General features: G+C 38.7%; 1 protein-coding gene across 1 annotated transcript in view; it reads right to left on the bottom strand.

Moving 5' to 3' along the window:
• Positions 1-13285, bottom strand: part of LOC138415814 (dynein axonemal heavy chain 14-like) — a 317408-nt gene that overhangs the window by 177743 nt on the left and 126380 nt on the right. Inside the window, exon 26 of the mRNA XM_069544370.1 lies at positions 13033-13167. Within this exon, the coding sequence (XP_069400471.1) occupies positions 13033-13167 (135 nt within the window). The remainder of the gene's footprint in view (positions 1-13032; positions 13168-13285) is intronic.

Here is a 13285-nt window from a genome sequence, read left to right as displayed (position 1 = left end):
TTAGTAGATGTAATGAAGGGATATATCTGGAGATGGGAAAATTATCCTGATTATCCAAGTGAATTCAATCTAATTGCATGAGTTAAAACTGGAAGAGGAAAGCAAGGGAGCAAATCAGAAACAGGGCAGTACAGAAGGATCTAGAGGTACGGACAGTGGGCAAAGATCTGAGAGAGGCCTCTAGAAGGTAAGGGCAGCTTCCCACTGACAGACAGCAAGGAAATTGGACCTACTTATTTATGTCAACACCTGAATGCACAAGGGAAAGAGTTTCTCCCCAGAGCCTCCGGAAAGAAACTCAACCTGCTGACATCTGGATCATAGCCCAGTGAGACCCATACTGGGCTTCTGACTCCCAGAACCTGAAGATAATAAATAAGTCTAGTTTTAATCCATGTCATTGTGGTTATTAGTTATAGCAGCAATAGAAAATGAACATTTTCTATTTCATATATATGTATATATATATACAATGAAATATACTCAACAAATATATACAATATAAATATACTCAGCCATTAAAAGAATAAAATGTCAGGAAGCATTTAACAGGAGGCTTACTGTGTGCTCTTTTGGATCTGTCAGGAATTCTCTGTTCCTTATTAATTCCTGAATATTCAGGAATTAACCGGATAGGCAAGCCTCTCCCGGGGTCTGAGGAATCCAGGCATTTCCTTCTTTAGTTTTTCTATATGGTGATAAGTACCGTCTTCCTTTTTATGAACCATATGGTAAAAGTGACTATTTACAACCCTCTCTCTTTCATATGGATGACCTCATGTTTCCTTGTAAGTTTTGATTTTATCTCTGCTGAAAATAGCTATCTTGTAAGACAGCATAAATACCTACACAATGTTGACTAAAATACCTTTGCTCCATCAGAGCTTTGGTCCCTGTGTCTTGCTTTCTCTCTCTCTCTTTTTCAGGCTGATCCCCTGGAGTGCAGAGGCTCTCTGAGTTCAATTTCCTGCCTGGGCTTCTAAGACCCTCTCGAGAAGGCGCTCTGCACCTTCACCCCATTGAGAGGGCACCTGAGGCCTCTGTGAAGAAAGCAAGCCCTGTGCCAGGGCCTTTATTGGCTTTCTGCGTAAACCAAGGAATATCAGCCTCTTTCTCTCTCCTTTACTTTCTTATCAGTTGACTCCGGACCACCAGGTCCATTGAAGGACCTCAACAAAATAACATCATTTACAGCAACAGAGATGGACCTACAGATTGTCATATTAAGTTAAGGAAGTCAGAGAAAGACAAATGATATATTGTTTATATATGGAATCTTAAAATATACAAATGAACTTATTTACAAAACAGAAATAGACTCATAGATATAGAAAACAAACTTATGGTTCCCAACTAGGAAGGGGGGGTGGGCAGGGATAAGGACTTTGGGATTAAAATATGCACACTAATATATATATAAAGGGCTTCCTGGTGGCTCAGGCAATAAAGAATCTGCCTGTGCTGCAGGAAACCTGGGTTCAGTCTCTGGGTCGGGAAGATTCCCTGGAGAAGGGGATGGCAACCCACGCCAGTATTCTTGCCTGGAAAATCCCATGAACAGAGGAGCCTGGTGGGCTACAGTCCATGGGGTGGCAAAGAGTTGGACATGACTAAGTGACTAACACTTTCACTATGTATAAAATAATCAACAAGGACTTACTATATATAGCACAGGGAAATAAGTATCTTGTAATAACCTATAGTGGAAGAGAATGTAAAAAAAGAATATATATATATACACACATGAACGTAAAAAAAGAATACACACACACACACAAACACACATATAACTGAATCACTGCTGTATACCTGTAACTAACAGAACTCAATTATAAATTGATTATAAATCAATTATATTTCAATTAAAAAAAACTTTCCATTAAAAAAAATCCCATTATGCCTCATCTAAGAACACAATCAGTATTTGAGCTAGGATGTGTTTTGTCTGGAGTCAGAGTTGGATATAAAAGTCAGGAAGAGTAAGATATAGTTTTAAGCTTCAGGTCATAATTGGTATTCAGACTTTATTTACAACATTCTAATTTCCCTGATGCTGGGAAAAATTGAAGGCAAAAGGAAAAGGAGAGGGCAGACGATGAGATAGTTACAAAGAAGCACTGAATCAATGGACATGAATCTGAGCAAACTCCAGGATACAGTGAAGGACAGAGAAGCCTGGCGTGCTGCAGTTCATGGGGTTGCAAAAAGGCAGACATGACTTAGTGACTGAACACACACATACACATCTGTCTGGTGGCTACTGGAATAACAGATGTCTGTGTCACGATTATGCATTTCAAGCAGGAAGAGCGGCAGGCATTTCTTGCGAAAGCTGCAAGAAGGCTACAGACCCACAGAAGCCTAAAATAAGAAATTTCAGATCAAGATATACAACAGACCATCTAAGGCTCTAGGGAGAAGCTAAGGTAAGAATGTTTGAGATTAAAACATTCAAAAGCAGCTGCATATACAAGGGAATTGTGAAAGTCAGATCCAGACCCAGTAGAGATGCAGCCACGGGGGGTGGGGGGGAAAGTGAAAAGACTTATACTTTCATCTCGGGCTGATCCTTAGGCTTAGATCAGTGAAGAACTATCCCAGCAGACAGCAAGTCTGTAAAGCCTGAGAAATGTGGCTCTTTTTACGAACGCTCAGTTTTCAACAATAAAAAAAATCACAAGGAATACAAAGAAACATGAAAACTTGTCCATTCAAAGTAACAAACTAAACAGAAAACATCCCTGAGGAAGCTCAGATATTGAACATAATAAAAAAAATTTAACTGTAGTAAATATGCTCAAAGAGATGAAGAAAATCATAGCTCAAACTAAAGGAAATGAGTAAAATGATATGAGAAAAGTAGGTAATATAAGTAAACAGAAATTATGAAAAGGAACCAAATAGAAATTACAGAGCTGAAAATATAACAGCTGAAATAAAAAATTTCAGCAGAGGTAATCAGTTAATTTGAGCAGCCAGGAAAAAGAATCAGCAAATTTGAAGATAGGACTATTAAAATTACTTTGTTTGAGGTCATAAAACAACTCTCAATACATTTTAGAATATTTAAATCAATATTCTAAATATTCTCCTCCAACTGCAAATGAATAAAAACAGAAATCAATAACAAAAATTGGAAAATTTTCCAATACATAGAAATTTAAAAATATACTTCTGAACAACCAGTGAGTCAAAGAAGAAATAGGGAATTGAGATGAGCGAAAATGAAAACACAACATACCAACACTTACGGAATACAGTGAAATTAATGCAAAGAAGAAAAAGTACAGCTATAAACACCCACATTAAAAGAGAAAAAAGACCTCAAATCAACAGTCTAATTTAAACTGTAAGGAACTAGGAAAAGAAGAGCACGGTAAATTCAAGACCAGCAAGAAGAAGGAAATAATGATCAGAGAATAGGTAAATAGAGATTAGAAAAACAATAGAGAGAACCAATATGACGAAAAGCTGGTTGCTTGAAAAGATCAACGCAATAGACAAACTTTTAACTAGACTGCAAATAGAAAACAAATAACAGAAATAAAAGCATGGACATTACTACTGCCTTGCAGATTTAAAGGATTATAAGAAAACATTATCAACAGTTGTGTGCCAACAAATTATATAATCTAGATGAAACAGGCAAATTCTTAGAAACACAGAGAACGACTAAAACCTGACTCAAGGAGAAACAGAAAATATCAGCAGATCTATAACCAGTAAGGAGATTGAGTCAGTAATCAAGTGAAGTCGCTCAGTCGTGTCCGACTCTTTGCGACCCCATGGACTGTAGTCTGGCAGGCTCCTCTGTCCATGGGATTTTCCAGGCAAGAGTACTAGAGTGGGGTGCCATTCCTTTCTCCAGAGGATCTTCCCAACACAGGGATTGAACCTGGGTCTCCCGCATTGTGGGCAGATGCATTACCATCTGAGCCACCAGGGAAGTCCATCAGTAATCAAAAACCTCCTAAAAAGTAAAGTCCAAACCTAGATGTTAGATGAGCTTGACGAAACATTTAAAGAAGTATTAACATCAAAGCAAAAAAAAAAAAAAAAAAAGGAGGGAACAGGTTCTAACACATTCTTTGAGGCCAGCTATGTACCCTGATTCCAAACCCAGACAAAGATACCACAAGAAAAGAAAACTATGGACCAGTATATATATATAAAGCACTGGCAAACTGAACTCACCCAAATATCCATTAAGGGATGAACAGATAAACAAACTGTAATGAATGGACACACAAATATTCCAAATAATGGAATATTACTTAGCCATAAAGTAGGATGAAGTACTGATACATGCTACATCTTGGATGAACCTCAAAATCATATGTGAAAGCACCCAGAATAAGAGGTCTCATATTGCATGATTCCTTTTATATGAAATAATCTGAATAATCAGATGAAGCAAGGCAAAGGCTAATAGAGTTTTGCCAAGAAAATGCGCTGGTCATAACAAACGCCCGCTTCCAACAACACAAGAGAAGACTCTACACATAGACATCACCAGATGGTCAACACCGAAATCAGATTGATTATATTCTTTGCAGCCAAAGATGGAGAAGTTCTATACAGTCAGCAAAAACAATACCAGGAGCTGACTGCGGCTCAGATAATGAACTCCTTATTGCCAAATTCAGACTTAAATTGAAGAAAGTAGGGAAAACCACTAGAGCATTCAGGTATGACCTCAATCAAATCCCTTATGATTATACAGTGGAAGAGAGAAATAGATTTAAGGAGCTAGATCTGATAGATAGAGTGCCTGATGAACTATGGAATGAGGTTCATGACATTGTACAGGAGGCAGGGATCAAGACCATCCTCAAGAAAAAGAAATGCAAAAAAGAAAAATGGATGTCTGAGGAGGCCTTACAAATAGCAGAGAGAAGAAGAGAAGCAAAAAGCAAAGGAGATAAGGAAAGATATAGCCATTTGAATGCAGAGTTCCAAAGAATAGCAAAGAGAGGTAAGAAAGCCTTCCTCAGTGATCAGTGTGAAGAAATAGAGGAAAACAATAGAATGAGAAAGACTAGAGATCTCTTCAAGAAAATTAGAGATACCAAGGGAACATTTCATGCAAAGATGGGCTCAATAAAGGACAGAAATGGGATGGGCCTAACAGAAGCAGAAGATATTAAGAAGAGGTGGCAAGAAAACAGAAGAACTGTACAAAAAAGATCTTCACGATCCAGATAATCATGATGGTGTGATCACTCATCTAGAGCCAGACATCCTGGAATGTGAAGTCAAGTGGGCCTTAGAAAGCATCACTATGAACAAAGCAAGTGGAGGTGATGGAATTCCAGTTGAGCTATTTCAAATCCTAAAAGATTATGCTGTGAAAGTGCTGCACTCAATATGCCAGCAAATTTGGAAAACTCAGCAATGGCCACAGGACTGGAAAAGGTCAGTTTTCATTCCAATCCCAAAGAAAGGCAACGCCAAAGAATGTTCAGACTACTGCACAATTGCACTCATCTCACACGCTAGTAAAGTAATGCTCAAAATTCTCCAAGCCAGGCTTCAGCAATATGTGAACCATGAAATTCCAGGTGTTCAAGCTGGTTTTAGAAAAGGCAGAGGAACCAGAGATCAAACTGCCAACATCTGATGGGTCATCAAAAAAGCAAGAGAGTTCCAGAAAAACATCTACTTCTGCTTTACTGACTTCACCAAAGCCTTTGACTGTGTGGATTGCAACTGTGGAAAATTCTGAAAGAGATGGGAATACCAGAGCACCTGACCGGCCTCTTGAGAAATCTGTGTGCAGGTCAGGAAGCAACAGTTACAATTGGACATGGAACTACCAACTGGTTCCAAATTGGGAAAAGAGTATGTCAAGGCTGTATATTGTCACCCTGCTTATTTAACTTATATGCAGAATACATCATGAGAAACGCTGGGCTGGAAGAAGCACAAGGTGGAATCAAGATTTCAGGGAGAAATATCAATAACTTCAGATATGCAGATGACACCAACCTTATGGCAGAAAGTGAAGAAGAACTAAAGAGCCTCCCGATGAAAATGTAAGAGGAGAGTGAAAAAGCTGGCTTACAACTCAACATTCAGAAAACCAAGATCATGGCATCTGGTCCCATCATCTCATGGCAAATAGATTGGGAAACAGCAGAAACAGTGGCAGACTTTATTTTTTGGGAGGCTCCAAAACCACTGCAGATGGTGATTGCAGCCATGAAATTAAAAGACGCTTACTCCTTGGAAGAAAAGTTATGACCAACCTAAACAGCATATTAAAAAGCAGAGACATTACTTTGCCAACAAAGGTCTGTTGAAGGCAGGAAAAGAAGGGGACGACAGAGAATGAGATGGCTGGATGGCATCACCGACTCAACAGACATGAGTTTGAGTAAACTCCAGGAGTTGGTGTTGGACAGGGAGGCCGGGTGTGCTGCAGTCCATGGGATTGCAAAGAGTCGGACATGACTGAGTGACTGAATTGAACTAAACTGAATCTGAATACACAAATCCATACAGACAGAAGGTCAACCAGTGGTTTCCAGAGAATGGAGAGAAAAGGTAATGGGGAGTGATTTTTTAATGGGTAGAGGGTTTTCTTCTGGAAAATTTGAAACCAGAGTGAGGTGGTAATTGCACAATGCTGTGAATGCACTAAATGATATTGAAATTGTACATTTTAAAATGGTTAATTACATGATACATGAAATTCACTTGAATTTTACTTTGCAGTGCATGATGAATGTATACCCACCACAGAACAATCCAACTCAAGGTACAAACATTTTTTAAAGGATGTATTTGTGTGCTTAGTAGTTCAGTTTTGCCCGACTCTTTCCGACTCCATGGACTGTAGCCTGCCAGGCTCCTCTATGCATGGAATTCTCCGGGCAAGAACACTGGAGTGGGTTGCCATGCCTTTCTCTAGGGGATCTTCCCAACCTGGGATCGAACCCAGGTCTCCTGGATTGCAGGTGATTCTTTACCATCTGAGCCACAACGATACCAACATACATAAGGGCATCTAGTACAAGCATTATAGAAGTTTCCTATGATGAAGAGGGAAAAGAAGTGAAGATAAGAAAATAAAGTAATCTAAACTGAACTAAGATAAATATAGAAAAGGTTCTGAACAGACCAATTAGGAAAAGTTTTGAATCTAGGAGGAAGATCAAAATAATTCTATTATCTAAGATCTTGCCATTAGTCTAAATATTTTTATTATATTTTAAAAGCCTCATATATAAAATGGAGAAGGAAACGGCAACCCACTCCAGTATTCTTGCCTTCAGAATCCTGTGGACAGAGGAGCCTGGAGGGCTGCTGTCCATGGGGTCACACAGAGTCTGACATGACTGAAGTGACTTTGCAGCAGCAGCATATAAAAGATACTAAACATGAAAGAATCATTAAATATATTAAATTATAGCATAGTTATACACAGTGCTTCCCTGGTGGCTCAGACAGTAAAGAATCCACTTGCAGTGCAGGAGAGACTCAGGTTTGGAAACCTATGACAAAACTAGTGCATGTGTGCGTGCTAAGTCGCTTCAGTCTTGTCGAGCTCTTTGAGACCCTGTGGACGGTAGCCCTCCAGACTCCTCTGTCTGTGGAATTCTCCAGACAAGAATACTGGAGTGGGTTGCCATGCCTTTCTCCAGCAGACCTTCCCAACCCAGGGACTGAACCCACATCTCTTAAATCTCCTGCATTAACATGCAGGTTCTTTATCACTAGTACCAAGTGGGAAGTCCGATGACAAACTTAGACAGCATATTAAAAACCAAAGACATTAGTTTGCCAACAAAGGTCCATACAATCAAAGCTATTGTTTTCCCAGCAGTCATGTATGGATGTGAGAGTTGGACCATAAAGAAGGGTTGAGTGCCAAAAAACTGATGCATTTGAAATGTGGTGTTACAGAAGACTCTTGTGAGTCCCTTAGACTGCAAGGAGATCAAACCAGTCATTCCAATAGGAAATTGATCCTGAATATTTTTTGGAAGAACTGATGCTAAAGCTGAAGCTCCAAAACTTTGGCCCCTAATGGGAACAGCCAACTCACTGGAAAAGACCCTGGTGATGGAAAAGACTGAGGGCAAAAGGAGAAGAGGGTGGCAGAGAATGAGATGGCTATATAGCATCACCGACTCAATGGACATGAGTTTGAGCAAACTCCCAAAGACAGTGAAGGACAGGAAAGCTTGCCGTGCTGCAGTCCATGGGATCACAAGAAGTCAGACATGACTTAATGACTGAACAACAAAAAAACAACAAATAGTCATATGTGAGCTTCCCAGTGGCACTAGTGGTAAAGAATCAGCCTGGCAATGTAGGAGATAAAAGAGATGTGCATTTGAATCCTGGGTTAGGAAGATCCCCTGGCGGAGGGCATGGCAACCCACTCTGGTATTCTTGCCTGGAAAATAACATGGACAGAGGAGCCTGGTGGCCTACGGTCCATAGAGTCACAAAAGAGTTGGATGTAACTGAAGTGACTTAGCAGACATGCACACACATAGTCATATATACAGAATATACTTATTGGAATGATGTTGCGAGAAGTTTTTAATGACGGGGTTAATTCTCAGCATATAACATTAGGTGAAAAAGCCAACCTTAGAAAATTTGAAATTATTTATACATAGTACTATCTCAATTATCTATAAATATATTTAGTTTAAAAATAATGAAAAGAAATACAACAAAGTATTTGCAGTTGTTATAAATTTCTCACAATGGTACATTTTTTTTTGCAATATAAAAAATATTTTTAATAAAACAAATTTCTGTCCACTGAGTTGTAAGGACTGAATGAGATAATTCAAGTAAAGGTGTTTTCACCAGTATTTGGTCCATATTTAGTATTGCATGAATATTATTTATTTTTATTATTGATGTGATAATTTACCTATTACTAATTATAATAATTGCTTGAGAGTTAACAGTTATTGATAATGGACAAAGAATTATGAGCTGCCACATGAGTGATTTTGAAGCAGGATATTGCACACTAAAAGAATCCACATAGTAGCATGAAATATACTCCTTTAATACACTACTTTATGCAATAAATTGTTTAAAATGCAAAAAAAAAAAAAGAATCCACATAATTGAGAACCTGAGTTTCTTAGACTTTTGAACTACACTACAAACAATGAATCTTTAAGGTATGGACAGTATGAAAAGGCAAAATGATTGGATACTGAAAGAAGTACTCCCCACATCAGTAGGTGCCCAACATGCTACTGGAGGTCAGTGGAGAAATAACTCCAGAAAGAATGAAGGGTTGGAGCCAAAGCAAACACAATACCCAGCTGTGGATGTGACTGGTGATAGAAGCAAGGTCTGATGCTGTAAAGAGCAATATTGCATAGGAACCTGGAATGTCAGGTCCATGAATCAAGGCAAATTGGAAGTGGTCAAACAGGAGATGGCAAGAGTGAACATCAACATTCTAGGAATCAGTGAACTAAAATGGACTGGAATGGGTGAATTTAACTCAGATGACCATTATATCAACTACTGTGGGCAAGAAACCCTTAGAATAAATGGAGTAGCCATCATGGTCAACAGAAGAGTCCGAAATGCAGTATTTGGATGCGATCTCAAAAATGACAGAATGATCTCTGTTGGTTTCCAAGGCAAACCATTCAATATCACAGTAATCCAAGTCTACGCCCCAACCAGTAACACTGAAGAAGCTGAAGTTGAACGGTTCTATGAAGGCCTACAAGACCTTTTAGAACTAACACCCCCAAAAGATGTCCTTTTCATTATAGGGGACTGGAATGCAAAAGTAGGAAGTCAAGAAACACCTGGAGTAACAGGCAAATTTGGCCTTGGAATACGGAATGAAGCAGGGCAAAGACTAGTAGAGTTTTGCCAAGAAAATGCACTGGTTATAGCAAACACCCTCTTCCAAAAACACAAGAGAAGACTCTACACATGGACATCACCAGATGGTCAACACCGAAATCAGATTGATTATATTCTCTGCAGCCAAAGATGGAGAAGCTCTATACAGTCAACAAAAACAAGACTGGGAGCTGACTGTGGCTCAGATCATGAACTCCTTATTACCAAATTCAGACCCAAATTGAAGAAAACAGGGAAAACCACTAGACCATTCACGTATGACCTCAATATATTCCCTTATGATTATACAGTGGAAGTGAGAAATAGATTTAAGGGACTAGGTCTGATAGATAGAGTGCCTGATGAACTATGGAATGAGGTTTGTGACATTGTACAGGAGGCAGGGATCAAGACCATCCCCATGGAAAAGAAATGCAAAAAAGCAAAATGGCTGTCTGGGGAGGTCTTAGAAATAGCTGTGAAAAGAAGAGAAGCGAAAAGCAAGGAGAAAAGGAAAGATAAAAGCATCTGAATGCAGAGTTCCAAAGAATAGCAAGAAGAGATAAGAAAGCCTTCTTCAGCGATCAATGCAAAGAAATAGAGGCAAACAACAGAATGGGAAAGACTAGAGATCTCTTCAAGAAAATTAGAGATACCAAGGGAACATTTCATGCAAAGATGGGCTCAATAAAGGACAGAAATGGTATGGACCTAACAGAAGCAGAAGATATTAAGAAGAGATGGCAAGAATACACAGAAGAACTGTACAAAAAGGATCTTCATGACCCAGATAATCACGATGGTGTGATCACTCATCTAGAGCCAGACATCCTGGAATGTGAAGTCAAGTGGGCCTTAGAAAGCATCACTACGAACAAAGCTAGTGGAGGTGATGGAATTCCAGTGGAGCTATTTCAAATCCTGAAAGAGGATGCTGTGAAAGTGCTGCACTCAATATGCCAACAAATTTGGAAAACTCAGCAATGGCCACAGGACTGGAAAAGGTCAGTTTTCATTCCAATCCCAAAGAAAGGCAATGCCAAAGAATGCTCAAACTACCACACAATGGCACTCATCTTACACGCTAGTAAAGTAATGCTCAAAACTCTCCACGCCAGGCTTCAGCAATACGTGAACCGCGAACTCCCTGATGTTCAAGCTGGTTTTAGAAAAGGCAGAGGAACCAGAGATCAAATTGCCAACATCCGCTGGATCATGGAAAAAGCAAGAGAGTTCCAGAAAAACATCTATTTCTGCTTTATTGACTATGCCAAAGCCTTTGACTGTGTGGATCACAATAAACTGTGGAAAATTCTGAAAGAGATGGGAATACCAGACCACCTGACCTGCATCTTGAGAAATCTGTATGCAGGTTAGGAAGCAACAGTTAGAACTGGCCATGGAACAACAGACTGGTTCCACATAGAAAAAGGAGTATGTCAAGGCTGTATATTGTCACCCTGCTTATTTAACTTATATGCAGAGTACATCATGAGAAATGCTGGGCTGGAAGAAACACAAGCTGGAATCAAGATTGCTGGGAGAAATATCAATAACCTCAGATATGCAGATGACACCACCCTTATGGCAGAAAGTGAAGAGGAACTAAAAAGCCTCTTGATGAAAGTAAAACAGGAGAGTGAAAAAGTTGGCTTAAAGCTCAACATTCAGAAAATGAAGATCATGGCATCCGGTCCCATCACTTCATGGGAAATAGATGGGGAAACAGTGGAAACAGTGTCAGACTTTATTTTGGGGGGTTCCAAAATCACTGCAGATGGTGATTGCAGCCATGAAATTAAAAGACGCTTACTCCTTGGAAGAAAAGTTATGACCAACCTAGATAGCATATTCAAAAGCAGAGACATTACTCTGCCGACTAAGGTCCATCTAGTCAAGGCTATGGTTTTTCCTGTGGTCATGTATGGATGTGAGAGTTGGACTGTGAAGAAGGCTGAGCGCCGAAGAATTGATGCGTTTGAACTGTGGCGTTGGAGAAGACTCTTGAGAGTCCCTTGGACTGCAAGGAGATCCAACCAGTCCATTCTGAAGGAGATCAACCCTGGGATTTCTTTGGAAGGAATGATGCTAAAGCTGAAACTCCAGTACTTTGGCCACCTCATGCGAAGAGTTGACTCATTGGAGAAGACTTTGATGCTGGGAGGGATTGGGAGCAGGAGGAGAAGGGGACGACCGAGGATGAGATGGCTGGATAGCATCACTGACTTGATGGACGCGACTCTGAGTGAACTCCGGGAGATGGTGATGGACAGGGAGGCCTGGTGTGCTGCGATTCATGGGGTCGCAAAGAGTTGGACACGACTGAGCGACTGAACTGAACTGAACTGAACTGAATTAAAATGCATACTATTTATTAGAGTCTAATTTTATATTGAATAAAAATATGTCTTGAAAAGGTAGGAGTTATTCTAGGTATCTAAGGACAATTCAACAGTAGTAAGTCTATCAAGATAAGTTATAAATTAACCAGATAAAATATTAAAATACATGCTTAGAAATCATTTCATAAATTCTAGGAGTCAAAAACTGAAGTGTAATGAGACTAAAAGGTAATTTCCAATGTGTGATAGAGAATACCCATTATAGACTGAGAGCAAAATCATATTAAATACAGATATACCAACTGCATTTTAGATAATGTAAGGAACAAAGTATTATAGTTAACATTGTCTTGGAGAGTTAATCAATTCAATAAGATAAAAACATATAAATATTAGAAGAGAAAAAAATTTATATAGTCATTTGAAGATATTTCAAAGCAACTAGAGGAATAACAAGTGAAACCAAAAGTTAGTAAAAGGAAATAAATCATAAAATCAGCTAGAAATAAATCAAATAGGAATGAAATGTGATATACCATATAAACTGAAGAATGAAGATAATTCAATAGATTACCTAAAACAAATAATTAAACTATTAGTCAATTAGGTAAAATGACTAAATACAACATATATATTTTATAATTTTATTTTACACTAGCGTCTATCAGTTTGAGAGCCAAATGAAAAAAATCTTGTTCACTACAATGATTCCTAACTACACAATTCCTAGCAAGAAATTTGACAAGTAAAAAAAAATGTACTTCTGTAAAGAGAACAAAAACTGTTATTGAAGTATAAAATAAGACCTAAACAAACAGAGAAATATTTTATTTAGTAGAATATTTACCTGTGAAATAGAGTCCCTTTCTTCAATCGATAAGAATTCTTCAATTGGTAATAGTGTTAATGCTTTTTCTAAAATTCTTCTGACTGTTGTTTTTCCTCCACCTGTTGGACCCACTAACATCACACCAACACAAGCCTAAAACAGAATTGAGGATTTATGGCTTAATGCTAGTTTACTGATTATTCAACAAAGCTGAAACCTCAAAGTTCTTATTTACAAATACATCTCTGACTATATCCATGGACCATTCATT

Source organism: Ovis canadensis, chromosome 12 (genome assembly GCF_042477335.2).
Source record: "Ovis canadensis isolate MfBH-ARS-UI-01 breed Bighorn chromosome 12, ARS-UI_OviCan_v2, whole genome shotgun sequence".
Lineage (NCBI taxonomy): Eukaryota > Metazoa > Chordata > Mammalia > Artiodactyla > Bovidae > Ovis > Ovis canadensis.
Note: the sequence above shows the minus strand (reverse complement) of the source record. Positions and strands in the feature narration are given on the sequence as shown.